The sequence below is a fragment of the Nyctibius grandis genome, chromosome 6 (genome assembly GCF_013368605.1).
Source record: "Nyctibius grandis isolate bNycGra1 chromosome 6, bNycGra1.pri, whole genome shotgun sequence".
NCBI lineage: Eukaryota > Metazoa > Chordata > Aves > Nyctibiiformes > Nyctibiidae > Nyctibius > Nyctibius grandis.
This window is the reverse complement of record NC_090663.1, coordinates 86,086,196-86,102,997: the sequence shown is the minus strand read 5'-3', so window position 1 is coordinate 86,102,997 and position 16,802 is coordinate 86,086,196. Positions and strand designations below refer to the sequence as shown.

Below are 16,802 nucleotides of genomic sequence, written 5' to 3'. Positions count from 1 at the left end.
TCCTTGGGGTTTGTTTTTTTTTTTTCTTCTTGATCCTACTCAGCTCTCTGCAACAGATCAGTTAATTACAGAGGAACAAAGATGGGGCAGGGATCCTTCTAATGTAGAAAATGAGCCCTTCTGCTGCAAGGCTGCAGAGAGAGCGCTGTTGAGCCAAGCTCTTGTAACAAGATTTTACCCCCTCAAATTACATGATAAATGAATGATAATTTTGCAGTGTTCTGTTAGGTTTAAATCAGTAAAGGGAAAGGAATGGATGTGTTCAAGTAGATGCCTGACTTAGCATTTTTAGAATTGCCATGCTGTGTGTTTACAAAATGAACCTTTTTTGCCGTTTAGGTAAACAGAAATTCCACTATGTGGCTTAATACAGTAGTCAGAGGAGGAAGAACATCCATACTCCATCTCTGTGATGGCAAGATACACTTCAGAATGTAGAAATAAAAATAGTGGTGACCGCCAAGGGCATTTAGATAACAGAGACTGGATCTCAGCGCCTCATCCTGTAAACACCACCTAGATGACACCACTGTAAGGAGTCGGTTTGAAGTCAGCTCCGTTAACAATAATCATTGTTCTTCAAACTGGAGCAGATCCACAACTCTTATTTCAGAGCCTAAAACTACTTTTATCCCACAAAAAACAAATTCAGTCGCTGTGCCAGTTCATTCACCTTGCAGCATGGTGTGTTTAAGGGTGCTCAGGTATATCTGAGAGCGCTGGGAATATCCCAAGGAAAAGTTGTGCATGTTTAGGGGAATCTAAGAGCGCTTGTCATCAAAATAAACTAGAAGAAATTGCTGGCTGTCATCACTGGCATAGCAGACAGGAGCTGTGCCTAGAAACAGAGATTGGCATGGCAACATTGCTGACTGTTTTGTAGAGGAGGCGGCTTATTTTTCCAGACTGCGACATTTAATAAACATTTGCTGTTTGTTGAAACTGCGAAACCTCACCGGATCAAACTGAACGCTAATCTGCTCGAGTCGCCACCACAGACTTTTGTCTCCAGTATGTACACATCACGAGTCACTGTGGTTTCACTGTTTTTTGGTCCTGGGACATTTGTTCCTTTGTGTTTGCCCACGAAAAACAGACAGAACGTGGAACGCGTTGAAACAGCCCCGCAAATCCTCCAGACAGTGATTTATTTTGCGAGATCCCGTTTTTATCTTGTCATTACGGCTCTGTTAAGCTGCAGGCTGAGAAGCCCTTTGGTGCAGCCTCTGACTAGGGGGTCCACAGGCACTGGTGTCTTCGACTTGAAGCATCGGCCCTCGGATTCACACTCTGCACAAATGGATGGTGATTATGAAGCGAAGCTTGGAAGCGCGCACCCTAAAAGCTTTGAAACGGACTGTGGATAAATTTAACTCGTGGTTTGAAGCTTTTAAATGGACTTTTTAAATACAGACGGTGTTTGGAACCCTCGAGAAACAGCAGCAGGGGCCTACGCAGACACCCGGGAGCTGAGCTACCTCAGGCCGCCCCACGGCGGGCAGCAGGTCAGCATTTGGCTGTATTACAGCGCGATATTGCTGCGGGGACGGGAGGTGTTTCTCGGCGGCTTTGCCGGCCCAAGGTGTGCCCCAGGGCCGCGGAGCCGCCGCTTGGAGCCGGGCGACGGGCGGGCTCCGGCCCTCGGCCCCCTCAGGCGCCCTCAGCGCCAGGCGCCCGCCGCGGCCCTGTCACGGTTGCTAAGGGCCGGAGCGGTGGGCGGGGCAGGGGTAGAACTGGCCCGGCCAATCAGGAGAGACCCGCCCTCGGTCGGCGGCCAATCGCTGCCGGTAAACAACACACCCTCGGTGGGGTTGGGGAAGGGGCGGGGGGAAAGCCGCGCTGCCGGCCAATCAGCGGCTGGCGGAGCGCGGGCCAATCAGGGCGGGGGATGGTTTGGGCGGACTTTTTAAAACGGGTCGGCGGCCGCAGCGGCCCCGCCGCGGGTCCCTTTAAAGGAGTGATGAGGCTCATCCGTGTGTCCCTCCGCCGGAGCTCAGCGCTCCTTCCGGAGGAGCGCGGTTCCGCTGCGCTCCCCGCCGAGTCGCCGTGCCGCTGGACGGCTGCGCCGTGCTCTGACCTCCGGGCCCTCTTGGGGCACCCCTAGGGTGCGCGGCTGAGGGCGGACTATTTTACCTCACGGCGGCGGCTCACCGGCCGGGCCTCGCGGGAAGCGCTCCGCGCGGGCCATCTGCGGGCCGCCAGAACAAAAACACGGGGGCGGGGCCGCGCCGCCTCCATCTTGGTGCGGGGCCGCGGCGGCGGGGCCGGGGGTGGTGCCGTGACTCGCTGGGGGAGGCCAGCGGGGTCCTCCGCGGGCGGGGGCGCAGGGCGGCCCTGCCTGGATGCGGGGCAAGCGGCGGAGCCGACCCGCGTCCGGGCGGTGACGGGAGCCGGGCTCGCCTCCTCCGCCCCGCCGTGGAGGAGCTGAGCGGTGAGGGCCGCGGGGGGGGCCCGGTGCCCCCTCACCACCGCCCCGGGTGAGTGTGCTGGCAGGGCCGGGCTGCCCCCTCCTTGAGGCGTCCTGTCAGGTCCCTTTGTTCGCTTCCACGGTGCTGTGGGGGTTCCCCCCCCCCGGGCAGGGGCTGGGAGGCGGTTGAGAGGCCTTGGGCTGGGGAGGGGGGCGAGCTGGCAGCTGTTGACGGCCTGTGTCTGCCGTGAAGGTGAAGGATCCGGAGGCCGGGGAGAAGATGAGCAGCGAGGCGCTGTGGCTTTTCAAGCAGCTGAATCTGCACCTGGAGCAGGAGGGGCGCTTTCAGCCCCGAGAGAAGGGGCTCAGCCTCATCGAGGGCGCCGCCGAGGTGAGGGGGCAGCTGGGCGGGGGTGGGCGCGGGGGGAGCAGGCAGCCTCAGGGCTGGGAATACGTGTCTTAAAAAACCTCTGCGAGCTACGAGGCGATGTGCGTAACTTGGGCAAGTTAATGCTTTTCTCTGTAAACGCCACTTCCCTGTTGTTTTGACTCAGTCTGTAGTTACTAACATACACTGTTATCGAAGAACTATGACCTACAGGGCAAGTAAAATATTCAGGCGTTTAAAATTTGTTGTTTAAACTTCGAGTGAAAGCACAACCAAGAGAAGTGTATTATTTTCATCTCGAGAGCTTTGTACCGCTGTTGGAAAGCTGGGATGTCACGTAGGCAATTAAATGGGGAAATTACCAGCTTTTCGTTAGCAAAGTGAACCTAGAAGCATTCAGTGCTTAACAGCAAAAAAATAAACTAAGCATAAACATTTCTGTGTTAATGACCAGAGTTGCTTACTGAGTTTAGGGCAGGCTTGCATTCCTTCGGATGCTTGCGAGTTTTTTTGGGAAGGGCTTTAATGTTTAACAAAACATTCTCTGAAATCAGTCTGCTTGTTTGTTTTGGCAGCAGAACTTTTGTTGCTTAAATCTTGACGTGCAGGGAGAGAGGAGAAAAAGCTGAGCTTGGTCAGCTCTGTTTCCGTAAGGTCAGGAGTCTCTGTGTATGCACTTGGTAGCTGTTGTCTTAAAACTGGGAATTGCACCAGTGAGGCTCAGGACGTGGCTGTAATCTACGTACCTGGGGTGTGTTTTGAGGCTCAAGTATCTAAATTAAAGTTAAAAAAAAATATATTTAAGGAAAAAGAATTGCTTCTCTTTGATTTAAGTAAAAGATGACGTAGGGAGTGAGCGGTCAGTCATGACTGTTGCCACTGAATAATTCTGGCTTTACTTCTCTTGCTGTAGAATGAAAATACTCTGTGTCCCAGACAAAGGAATGCCAAGGTGGAAGATCTTTGGAGTCTGACCAACTTTTTCGGTTTTGCAACTGAAACATTTGTTTTGGCCGTTAACATTCTGGACAGATTCTTGGCTCTTATGAAGGTATTTAGCGGGGAGAGGAGCTGCTTTAATGTCAGCTGGGAATATGTGAGCTTCCTGTGAACTTTCTTGTCTGAGAAAAAGGGGAAGGTTGTGATCGAGGAGATAAGTGTGGCTGTTTGCTCATTCTATGCTAGCAACATTTCTGAAGTACTCCTTTGTAAACTTGAGGATAGTTTTTGCATGCAAGATGAGCTTATATTGTTGTGATTTATTAACTATTTTGTACTATGGCCTCTTAACTCTAAAGGCACGGAGCAGCGAGGTTATTTCCTCTAATAAGTCTGTAGCCTTCACCATGTAGCTGTAAAAGACTAGGAAAGGAGGAATTAAGAAGGAACAAAATTTGTGTTACAGCCTATTTATAGGTACTGTGTTAAAGCTTAGCTTAGTGCTGGAACTAACACCAAATGATAGTTTCCTGAATGTTTTTCTTTCCATGTTTGTGCTGCTTTATGGCAGACAATTTGAACTTAAACTGGTTCCCCATTATTAAGTTGGCAGAAAAAAAGTTGCATCAGTTCTCTGTCCTTGAGGTTGCACAAAATGTTATGCTGGTACACGGGAGGGAATAACAGAGGTAGGAACAAGCTGTAGAGGGATAGGGCTGCCTAGAACAGGCTCAGGCTGGATTTCTGTGGGCTTTAAATGAGGGTGAGTGCTGCTGCTTGGAGAAGTGGGGTATTACAGTTCTCACTGCAGTTTATTTGTGTAGTGATGTGGAACAATGTCAATAGAGGGTGCTCAGCTGTCGAGCTTCCCTTCCTCTGACGTAGCTGTGGCAGATTGATACTGCTTTATTGGCTCTGCCAGCTGTGTTTTGCTGAAACTTAAGTGATGAAACTAATTATGACGAGGTGTGTGTGAGCTGACTGACATCAGGTCTGGTTGAGATAAGCAAATCTCTGTTGAACTGTGAATATTCAGAACAGGGTGAGCTGTTGGTGTTGCTGTTTGATAAGCACGGTGTTTGGGGGGGAAGTATTCATAGTGCTTCCCCTTATTTTTAGGTGAAACCGAAGCATTTATCTTGCATTGGAGTTTGTTGCTTCCAGCTGGCTGCCCGAGTAGTGGAAGAAGAATGCAATATTCCATCTGCTCACGAGATCATCCGGATCAGCCAATGTAAATGCACTGTGTCCGACCTGAAACGGATGGAAAAGATCATTTCAGAGAAGTTGCACTTTGAATTTCAAGCTACTACTGCCTTAACCTTCTTGCACTTGTACCATGCTATTGTACTGTGTCATACCTCAGAGAGGTGAGTTGAGTTGCCTGCTGGTGGTGGTCTGTATGTTTAAGCCCTTTTTAGCTGCCTCTTAAATGATTGTGGCATTGGCTGTAGAGGAGGCAGCTCCTTAGTTTTTGCTTCCTGACAAGTGAATGCTTGTTGATACAATTGCTTCTTCTCTCGGGTGTCTTACAGGAAAGAAGTATTGAATCTGGACAAATTGGAAGCACAGCTAAAAGCTTGCAACTGTCGTCTAGTCTTCTCTAAAGCTAAAGTAAGTAGAAGTCGCTTTCTTTGACTTCTGAGTAGGTTTTGATTCGTGTCATGTTGAGCAGTGTTCTTTGTCCTTCCAGCCGTCTGTCTTGGCCCTGTGCCTTCTCACTCTAGAAGTTCAGACTTTGAAATCTGTTGAGCTGTTTGAGATCCTTCTGCGTGTTCAAAAGCATTCGAAGGTAAATATTTTCTGTGGATTGCTTTGGCAGTTGTGAGGTGCAGTTAATGATGTACGACGTTACATTTAAGGGACCCCTGCTGTCGGTGTGCAATTTTTACGGGTGCTGTTTGGCATCAGCTGAAATAAGCCATGAAATGGGTCTTAAAGCATCTGTCTGCAACTTTGTAACTAACACAGTTTTGTTGGGAGAATGACAAATGCAAAGAGCTGCTGCTTAGAGCATGAGGTCAGGTAGTCATTTTGCACAGACACATCTTGGCAGCTGCCTGGCAAGCAAGAGGATTATGGTTTAAAAAAAACGAGCTTAAATGTATAAAATCAGAAGAAATGCTGACCTAATGCCTCCACAATACATGCTTTAACAAGCAGCTGATTTAACTTGTACAATTCTAGCTGTATGTTCTAGAGAAACTTCCAGTCAGTTCATAGGAGTACAATGGCTGCTGGGCTGGTTATTCTTTTTGCCTGAATAACTAACATAGGATTTACAGCTTCTAGCTGCATACTGTATCAGCTGATGGTCTAAACCAAGCTTTTCACTCTTATAGTCAAATTGAACTAACCCAATTTCTTGAGGGTTGGAAGTAGAAATAATGAGATTATTCCATTTTAAAATGGCGTCATCTTGGTTTAATTTTTCCTTTGGAAGTGATAATGAGAGTGTTAACAGCAATTGACAGGCAAACTGTCAGCTTAACTCAGACTTCAACATGGACATTACTAGGAGGTGTATAGGAGTTGGCCTTCAAAAGCAGCCCAACTTTCACCAAGTATCACACTTAGGACTCACATCTTGACTGATACTTAAGTCTTTTCTGAGCAGGTAAAATGGAGGGAGGGGTTATCTTTAAAGCCTGTGTGTAATAGACTAAATAGATTCTTTCTTTTTGCTTTTCAGATAACTGATAGTGACCTGCTTTACTGGAGGGAACTGGTCTCAAAATGCCTAGCAGATTATTCTTCTCCTGAATGTTGCAAGCCTGATCATAAAAAGCTGGTTTGGATTGTTTCGAGACGTACAGCCCAGACTCTACAAAACAGTTACTACAGTGTTCCTGAGTTGCCAACGATACCAGAGGGTGGATGCTTCAATGAAAGTGAGAGGTTAGTAAAACTTCTACCAGTTGGTTAATTTGTTGGGAATTCTCCTCTTCTAGAAATGTTAATGGCAGCTCTGTATAGTTAGGCTTATTCAGTACTACTTGGAAAAAAATGCTAGCTTTGAAATTACTGATGGACTTAAAATATGTCTTAAACAGAAGAAAAAAAAATGGGGAATTGTCATTGTGGTGTTCAGAAAGTACAAGTGCTTTGCAGGGTGGGGGGAGGCATTCCTTTTTCTAAGGCAGGGAGGCTTACAAAGCATTGAAGTCTTCTAAAAGTAATTTATTTGATCTTGTGAACACTGGCTTCTTGGTTGGCAGGAGATTTTTGGTGTTAGGAGAAAGGAAATTGTACGTTGTTATGATTGAAGTGCTTTAGTGCTGAGGAGCGTGTAGATCTGGGATGTTATAGTAGGAACAGGAGAGCTTGCATGAAAAGACAGGATTGAGGAGCACTTTACCACTTCCAAGGCGTTGTGCTGTGTTTAAATTACCTTTCCTGCTGTTCCTTCTAGTGAAGACTCCTGTGAAGATATGAGCAGCGGAGAAGAAAGCCTTAGCAGTTCTCCTCCGAGTGATCTGGAAGGCACCTTCTTCTTTGAACTCAAACCTAAAACAAAGTGGCAAACTCTTAGCTGTTAGTCTTCACATTAAGTCTTTCTTGTGCTAGGTTGAGATTTTTTTAATGCACCATAGAGTCTTTTGGCAATAATTAACGAGGTGGTGATCTGTGAACTGTATTAAGGCAAGAATTGCTGTGGTATATCAATGCTTTGAGTACCTGCCTTTTGTTGTTGTATTTTTAAGGAAGAAAAAATCTCATTGAAGTTCCCAGTTCTCTTGAGGGTACCCTCCATCCTTTAATATTTTGGGATCCGATGAAACTGGCTGAGTAGGTCATGTGAAATGAGATGTACACATAGTACCAGGCTGAAATGATTTACTGTCAGAGGGGCCAAATACTGAAACTGCTTTAACACTTCACATGCTGTGCTCCTTTTCAGCAGGATCTTGAGTTGTGTACTCCAAGTAGATTTATTTTTTTTAAAGCTTGGTTTTTATAAACTTCAGGAATCCCTATTTCACAACAGGAGTATGACTGGCAAGAAGGAGGTTTGTAGTCAATACTAGTTTTCACTAAAGGCTAGTATAAAGTGTGTGGCAGGGAATAATTTCATATTTTCTTTCAGACAGATGTTTTTACACTGAAATTGACCTTGTATACTTCAGTGTGTTTAAAATCTTGTCAGTCCATACTATTAGCTTAGACTTAACATGGTAAATCTTGATAAGTCTACATTCTTTTTAATATTTAACCCTTGTAGTTGTTTTTCAGTATATTCATGTTATTGATTGAGTCATAATCAGGTGTGTTTGCATGCTTATGTAAAGCAGTTAGTGCAGGAAGAGTTGATATTATGAAGTAATATCAGGTAAATGTGATGTTGATGAAGTAATTAATGTCATGGTTTCTCCTGAACGGTTTTTATTGAAGCACAAATTGAAGTTTGACTGCGTTTCTCCACGTTGAGAACATGGCTAGGTAGCAAGCAGACTAATTAGCTCAGAATAATGGTGTGAGGTGTGTTGGTGCCAAAGTAGAAATGAAGGAGCAATCAAGCTGAAGGCTGTTTTGTAGATGCAAGCATTGCTTTAGGATGGTGAGAGCGGTGCCGTGAGTTGGTAACTGTTAGTGATTTCAGTTTTATAAAAACACAAAAAGTTTACAAAAATGTATATAAAAATGTAAATGAAAAAAATGTACAGAAAAAAATTTAAAACAAAAAAAAACGAGCAGAAAATACTGTATTTTTTTACATTGTATGTAACTTTTTGTAGGTATGTTGCATGTAGATAGTAATTTATTGTGTACTCTGTATGATATAAATACTGTACATCTGAATACTGCAAGTCTCTGCGCCTGGAAGCTCGCTTCTGCAATGGAGTACTCGGGTTGCAGGTACCCAACCTACTGAGTCTTGTTTCAGTTGAGAACAAAAATAAACCAAGTGCTGTATTTGTTAATTGGTGTGAGTGATGGTTGGTTACTTGAAGTTTTTGGCTGGTTTTTTGCTTTATATGGTACTGGTAAGCAGCTTGCCAAGAAAAAGGAGAGGCTTCTGTGTGACTTGCTGCTGGATGTGAATCTCTTCTCAGCTTTGCCTCTATCAGTTTTAGAAGCTTGTGTGAGGTGTCCTCCGCTTATCACCCAGCAGCAGCTGGGCTCAGTCGTGGTGGGGTGAGTGTGGTGAGTGGCACACACGCACATCTGGCAAGTGGGAGCTCCCACTAGGAGCAGGCAAAGTGTGCTGGGTTTTGATGGATTGGTGGTTGCTGCTGTTGCAAGTCTTCTGAGTGAAACCTGGTCTCAGGATGTGTCTGCATCTTGGCAATCTGAAATACCTCCAGTAACTCATCACAGGCAAACCTGAGCTTGTTTCCTTTTTGTCCCATCTAGACCATCTTGCCAAAGTATTCCCAAATAGTACAAAAACTAAGGAATAAGGGGCTGTAAATGGCTTTTGCTGGAAAAATGTTCCCAGCTGTAGAAAGACTGAAAGAGGGAGCCAGACCTGCACTCAGCTGCCTGCTGAGATGGCTGTAAGCATCATGATAGATGGGATTCTCACTTCCCACATAGAACAGATGAGGGATGGACACTTGGTATTCCTAAATTCTGTATGAAATTCCCTTCTGTCTAATAACTCACACGCACCACTGAAAGTCAATTGTATAGTGGGACTGTTCATCTTTGGAATACATGCTGTGATGTTCGAAGAGCAACGGCTTCCTTGCTGTCTCTCGTGACCGCTTTGAACATGAAAGCTGCTGCAGCAAAGACGTTCAGCTTCCACTTCAAACGTGCCCACTCAGGTCGCTTCAGTACAGCAACCACCTCGCTCGGGAGGCGGCAGATAATCCGCGTGCTGCGTAGGTGGGCTGTTGGGAAGGTGGGAAGCCATGGGCAATGTCCCTGGGTTTACTAACAGCTTGTGAGATGAGTCTGTTTAATAAAGCTTGAGGTGTACCATGCAGCCCCTTTCAAGTTCGTCCCATGAAAAGAAATTTGCTTGCAAGAACGTTGTCAGGTTTACTTCTGTGGTTTGATAATTTCGGCTCACCTTTGATTTCGCTGGGTCAGATAGCTGTGTATCCCTCAGAGGAGGTTTGCCTGCCTTTGTTCAAAGAATGGGGCTTTTGGTGGTTGGCTTGTTTTAGCAGCAGAGCTGTGCATGGGTTTCAAATGCTGCTTTGGGCTTTCTTGTGCCGTGAGGTGAAGCTTTGAACGCTTGCAGTCTCCAGAGTTTAAATCCGTGCTCATTTTCATAACTGCCTTGTCAGTAAGGCTGGTTTGGGTGGGGGCTGAGGGGGCTGAAAGGGAATGTTTCTGTGGGGAAGATCCCCTGGGACAGCTGCTAGCTGTAGGGTTTCTGTGTGAGCTCTGGGATGTTACTCCCTGTGTCTTTGTGGGATAGCGTGTTGCCTAACTTACTTGAAGTGCAGAGCTGAAGGTTCACATCCGTGTAGATGAGCCCTGGTTTCTGAGAGGATCTTGAGATGTTACTGTACTGCTCAGCTGCTTTCCTGTGGCTGAATTGGGCTGCAAGGGATCAGTAGTGGTTCTAGTGAATTGTCATTCCATAACTAATGATAATGGACTTTTAAACAGGGAGCTTGAGTTCTCCACCACTTGACTGCGTAACAAGAGACATGGAACAAGAAAATCTTTCAGTGTAAATTCCACCATCACTGGGGAGAGACTGGGCAGGAGAGTGAAGTAGGAGCAGATGTTTAAGAATAGCTGACCAAGCCTGTGCTGGGTGTTCTTGTTTAACTGAACAAGTTTGACCTTCTTCTAAATGGCAAAAGGCATGATTTTGACTTCAGGTCTTGACTGTCAGGTTTTGAGTTCTTGCTCTGAATTTCTGTTATTTAAAAGCTTTTCTGGAAAAGAGTCAGCCTATAGAGGAGATAATGTCTAACGTATGTGCTGACAAAACTGCCATTACTAACTAGCTGCTTCACAAACTGGCCACTGTTTTTGCTCAAGCATTGAGCCAAGTGGTGTAAACCGAGAGTAGTTACTGGGGGAGGTAAGCATGGAAGTCATGTTGGGATGGCTGACAAACTGTAGACTTTATCAGTGTATAACAACACAGCATTAGCCTAGAAGGTGTTAGACAGCCCTAACTCTGCTCTCTGTCTACTGTGTATCATATGAGCAGATAATCAGTATTATTTATGATGCACGTTGCAACTGTGATGTGTCAGCCTTGCTTTATGGCTTAAGCCTGTAGGAGTCTAGTGTAGTGCATATACTAAAAGGAGAAAGTTGCCATAACAACTGAATGAAATCAATTAGAGTAATAAGCAATTAAAATCTCATCCTTAGTGTTGCATAAACATAGCATTTTGCTCATGAATTATTAGTAATCTTGCCTCTAGACCTGTATGTTCTGTTCCTGATTTGCAATCTCAACAATTTTTGAATTAATGAAGCGTTTCGTTTCTCCTTCAAAGAGTGCTGGTGGGTTGGTAGTTTTTTTTTTTTTTGGCTGCAGCGAGTAAGTCTTCATCAGAGAGATGTAAACACTATTAAAACATCTAAATGAAGGCAGCATTCATGATGGGATTTTCAGAGCACTCGGTGCTGGCTTCGTTCCCGCCTAGTGAAGTCAATGGGAGAACTAACCTGTGGTGAGAAATTTTATTCTGGAGCTAGAAAGGCAAATGCAACTCCTTCCTCTGTCACACGCTTCCTCCTTGACCTTCTGTCTATTTCTGAATCTCTTGCTTCCTTTGTTCCCTCTCAGTAGAAGAAAGATAGAAATAGCTCCTTCCTGTAGCTCTCGGTTGTCAGGGATAAATCAGCTGAAAACAGAGAGCTGCGTAGCTGTTGTGGAAAGGAGGGATGTGTAAGGGCCCGTGAGAAAGCAGGGCTTGCAGACTTGGGTGGGAGTGGGGCTCAGCCTCCTGTTTCTTCCCAGCAGGGCCTTGAAGTGCTCCTATAAGAAATGTTTGAAAACATTACTGTGATGGGAATAGCAGTCTGCTCATGTACAGTGACTGAGCCACGGATCTGTGAAGTCTTTTTCATCCAGAGCTCAATCATTAACTATGTTGGGGAGCAAAAGGACTTGAGGTGATACCTGGTTTTGGCTTACTGTCCTGCCAAGATTACCAACACAAAGGCTGGTAGGGTGATGGTTTGTGCCGCAGATGATAAGCTAAGTGAGGTTTACATGCCAACTCCTTGCCTGAGACGTTGGCACAGTGTCAGACAACTAGGAGGGGAAAGCTGTTCTGTGACAAAGAGCAAAGTAGGAGAGCAAAGGGACTCTGCAGGTCCCAGCTGATGCTCTGTGCTCCTGCAGCAGCTGCGTGCTGCCCTTCAAACCGTGCTGCGAGAGGCAATTTTGGTGTCTTGCTCACGAGGCTGAGAGCTCTTCTTGGAATGCCATGTTCCAAATCCAGTAGTGCTGTCTTAACAGAGCACTGTCCTGAGGCCATCTCTCTGATGCCTTTTGCTTTTCTAAGCTTTCACTGTTCCATTAAATGTAATCCTGCTATCTTTATCCTGTCTGGGCAGGGGGGAAAAGCCACATGCTCTCGGTGCTGTAATTGCAATGTGAGACAGCTACTTAGATGGGTTGTGAAGTCAAATGTGGCTCCGTTGAAGGAATTTGGTTTTGTTCTGTTCTCAGGACGTGTACTCTGGTGGGTTACCTCCACAGGCTACTGTTGCCCCTGACCTAGCTGCTGCAGTATTCCTATACCCAAGTTAGGGATTCACTCTTGCACCCCAAACTCTCTAATTCCACTTTAGTTCTCAGAGTATTGTTCTCTTCTTTGCCCGAGGTATGTCGAATAGGGGATGTTCTCTGAAGACAATCCCTGCTGTGAACATTTGGCACAAGGGGTGGCTTTGATCTGAGGGTCTGGCTCATGAGATTTTCTTATCTGAACCAACAGAGCACATCTCATGGATTTGCTCATAAGTATGGTTAGAAATTAGTACCATTTTCCTTTCTCCACAGCTTTTACCAAACCAGGTAGCTGTAGTATTAATATTGGGGCTATACTAAAAACACTGTTTGATTTTACATGGTTATTGCTTGCTATTAAGGCTGATTTTGGGGTAACTGGCAAAGACTGAGGCATTCTATTTTTATGAGCAGCCTATGGACTATGTTTGTGCTCTTTTATGAGAAGGGAAGGAGAAGAAGGAGGAATACTGTGGTAAGTGTTGGATCGTGCTTATAACATCTTTGTTGATATTCTAGTTGTGTACTGATAGTCACTGCTTGCAGGTAAGTTTCCTAAGGCTGTGGCCATGGTTTTCTAGAAAAGGGATCATCTTTGCTGTCATCCATGGCTGTTGAGGGTATGCAGTTTCCTACAGGCTGGAAAGGTTAGTTAAGGCATTTAGATGATATGGGCTACCTTCCTAGCGTTGTCTTGGCTTTTCAACATGACTTTTGAGTAGCTGCTGTCCCACCCTATAGAAATTTACTCAGTCATTGTCCCATTTGCAAATGAGAATGATAATCTCACCGTCTGCTTTGTGTGCTTGGCATGTTACTGCAGGGAACTAAGTGCCCTGCGCTTACTTGCTGTGTGTGTAGTGTATCTGATTCCCATTTGCATATAGCAGTCTCACCTGGATACAGCTAAATACAAAAGATCACTATAATTATGGGCTGTTTTGTTGGCTATAATAATGTCTGGGTTCTTATCCTCTCATCTACTAGCTGATTTAATAAACTAGAACTTAGCTGTGGTGGTAGCTTAGCACTCTTCTCAGATCTCCAGGATGAATATGGATTAATTCCTTCCAGGGTAATAACAGTGGCTCTAACTTCCACTGGTGTCTAACCTCTGCTTCTCTGCTTTCTTCAAGTAACCCAGCAGCAACACTTGGCTCCTGAGCACCTACACTCAAGTGTAATCCTTCAGCTTTTCTCTGGATTGATTTAGCATCAGAGCTTTTAGTCCACAGCTCCTGGTTACACGTCACCGTGCATTCTCCAGTGTTTCCCTCTTCCACCTTTCAGGTGGTCCTGGAGGCAAAATCTCAGTCCGGGTGGACATTGATGCTCACTGGTCCAGAGCCTCCAGCCAGATTCAGCTACCAAAGACAGCAGGAGCTGGGGCTGGTGCTGCTTTTTGTCCCCTGCTTCCTTTCTTCCCCAGGTACTATTTCAGCACTCCTAGGACAGTAGGACCTGAGAGAGCAAAATCACAACAGCTGACTGTGGGCTTAACAGGGCCAAGCCTGCTGCCCAGCTCTGCTAGGTTTGACAGTAACATGTCCTCAGGGTGCAGCAGGCAGCTTTCACTCAGCCCAGGGTATTTGCTGATAAGCTTTGATCTTGCCAGGTCATAGTTCCAGAGCAGAAAAACCATTGGATCTTAGATGTGGAGCTGAAGAAAAAGCAGGCAATTAACTTGTCTGATGGTCAGAGAATGGTACTGTACAAAGAGGGGACCTTTTTATTGCTACTTCACTGATCAGATAAGCTGCTGGCAGCTGCACGTGCAGTAAGCACGTATTCACAGATGTAAGTTTGGGGAATTAGATGCAATTAAGCAGGAGGCGTGACCAGCCCGCTCTGCAAATGAGCAGTCTGGAGAAAGATCTCAGTAGCCAGTATTTCAAAGTGCCCTTGGAATGAGAAGGAAGCCTGGGAGCCTTCTCAGGAGTTTATGGAGACTGGTGCTAGCGTTAGAAACGTTGGGCTGTAGCAGGAACGAGGGTAAATCTATGCTGCAACCAACAACTTTACCATCACTTTCAGAGCAGCAGGTTGCTGTACAGGTGAGGCAACATTATCTCTCTTCCAACCACATAACACTGAATTAATTGGTAAAATCTCTCAATCCTTTAATTCTTTTCCATTTTTTCATTTTAATGTTGGAAGATGAGATGAACCCATAAGAAACTTCCATAAGTTTCCATAAGAAACGCACCCCTGATGTTGTGCTCTGTGATCAGGTTATATCTTTCAGCATTATTTATTGAGTTGTGAGTGGGAAATAACTCCTTTTTTAATAAGCAGTAGTATATGACAGTACTCTGTACCTGGTACTTATCCCTCAGTTGATGTCCTGTGTGCCTTAGATGATATAAAAGGCAAATAAAATGCTGTGTGAAAGGTATTGGTTCTTGGAGGTGTTAGTTGTCAGCTCTGGAGATCAAAGTACTTTCTCAAGTAGCTAACAGCAGCACACACTTTTCTGTACTTCCTCTTGTCCGTGCTTCAAACCCGACCTCAAGAGGCTGGTTTTTGAGAAGCATATTTATGCTCTGGAAGTTTACCCAGCTGAGTAAAGCCACTTTCCTGTCTGGTTGGAAAACCCCGCACATCTGCCTGCAAAATTTGGCCTGGTCGTTAGCCAGGCAACTAGTTCTGTGTGAAAGCAGCTACACATCCCCGGGCTGCTGCCCCCGTCAGCGTTGCGTGTGTCAGGCTCAGTCTTGTGGTGTCATCTTGGCTACGAAATAGTGGAAGGACTGGATTAGTCCTTGGGGTTTTGTATCACTCAAGGATACCCAGGGTTCACTATTTCTGGAGGAGGTGGGTAGCTCCAGGGACTTGCTTTGGCAACAGCTCTTGTAAATCTGAAGTCGGGAGCATGGCCTGTCTGCTAGCCAGCTGCTGGTCCACCTTCATCAGATCCTGTAAGCACCTAACTGGGGCTGGCAGGTGGCCTGTCTCCTCCAACAGCAACATGGGCTGTAATCGTAGAGCTTGCTGTTGAAACAGAAATTGCTCCTTCAACACGCTGCATCCATGTTAAATGTAACTCCTTGAGGAATACTGGTGAAGTAGGACTGTTGGAGTTCCTAGCAGAGGAGATTTATGGAAGCTATTTGAAACACAAGCAGCATTTTTCCACCTATGTGCAGAGAGGGTGATTTTTCCAGTAGCTGACCACCTCCATCTGCCACTACTTTCGAAAGGAGTTGAAGAGATTCATGAGCTCCAAAACTCAGCTCTCGTACATCCTAGGGTTATGCCAGAGGGAAAACTTGGTATATAAAATACCTAATCAACACCTGAGTTTTGCAAACGCTTGCTTGAGTAAGTTCTTATCTTTAGTAACAGGTTTTTGAACACAAACAAGCAAGCAAAACTGTGGGCTGAATTAAGACAAAGTCAGAATGCTCCTGAACTTCAGGAAGTCTGAAATTCAAATCTGCACTTTGAGCCTGGGCCAGTCTTTTAATTTCCATTTCAGAAGCAGCAATACCCTGCAGTACATTGAGCCAGGAGTAATTGGCCAGGCCTAGTGTCTTAACAGAAAGTTTTGAGCAGACAGACAGAAGCAAAGATCACAAAGTATGAGGTGATGGAGAATATCTGTTTTACTATTTTATCTTTAGTCACAAGCATTTTTAGAGCTGGCTGGTTTGTGTGTATGTGCAGGGAGGAGGATCTAGGCTGGAGCACCATTTCCAGAGAGTGGGGGCTTAGAAGAAGCCATTTTTCATGCCCTATCAAGGCTAGAGAAGGAACATCAGGTTCTGGACATAAGGCTTTCATTAAAGGAAAATAAACTCTTTTGAGAAGCATATAAAAGAAAATTTAAAGGGTGAAGGGTGACTGGTGGGTCATCTCCAATGTGGCATGCAGCCAAGCCCATCCTTGAAGCATGGGTCCCCCATACCACGAAGCTGTGACAGTTTGCTCTGCACAGCCATCCATTCTGCTGGTGTTTGGTTCCCAAAATCCAGACCTAGCAAAACGCTACCTCAAGCCCAGTTAATACCCTGTGGAGTAGCCTTGCCCCTTGTCTCCAGCTCTGCTTTTCGGGCTGCTCTGGTGAGCTCTGTGCAGGAGCTCCGTTGTCCTGTGTCCCAGCAGTCTGCTGTGTCCTCATAGCAGAACATTAGCAAATTGTTTTCTCTTTCCTTTTACCTCAGCTGTAATATTTTCCTGTTTGGTTCCTGTACAGTATTTCTTCCCCAGCTCACTATTGCCTTCCCTGGCCTTCACCAGCTGAGGTCTTACCTAGGCAATAGGTGTGTTATGGTTTGTAGCAGTCCGTATGGGATGTGAAAACCCAGACTGGAGGAGCACTTCTTCCCCCATTTCCAGCATAAGGTATGCAAATCTTTTTTGGTACACTTCTGGAAAGGTATCTAACCGTGATTACTTAATTGAAC

At 45.7% G+C, this 16,802-nt stretch overlaps 1 protein-coding gene across 1 annotated transcript; it reads left to right on the top strand.

Annotated features, from left to right (window-relative positions):
- The first annotated feature begins 2,261 nt into the window (after positions 1–2,261).
- CCNG2 (cyclin G2) lies at positions 2,262–8,656 on the top strand. Its single transcript, XM_068403870.1, has 8 exons — positions 2,262–2,477; positions 2,661–2,798; positions 3,709–3,846; positions 4,854–5,104; positions 5,270–5,348; positions 5,428–5,526; positions 6,427–6,632; positions 7,147–8,656. The coding sequence occupies exons 2-8, from the start codon at positions 2,688–2,690 to the stop codon at positions 7,271–7,273; spliced, it is 1,011 nt and encodes a 336-aa protein (XP_068259971.1). The 5' UTR covers positions 2,262–2,477; positions 2,661–2,687; the 3' UTR covers positions 7,274–8,656.
- Positions 8,657–16,802: the final 8,146 nt, after the last annotated feature.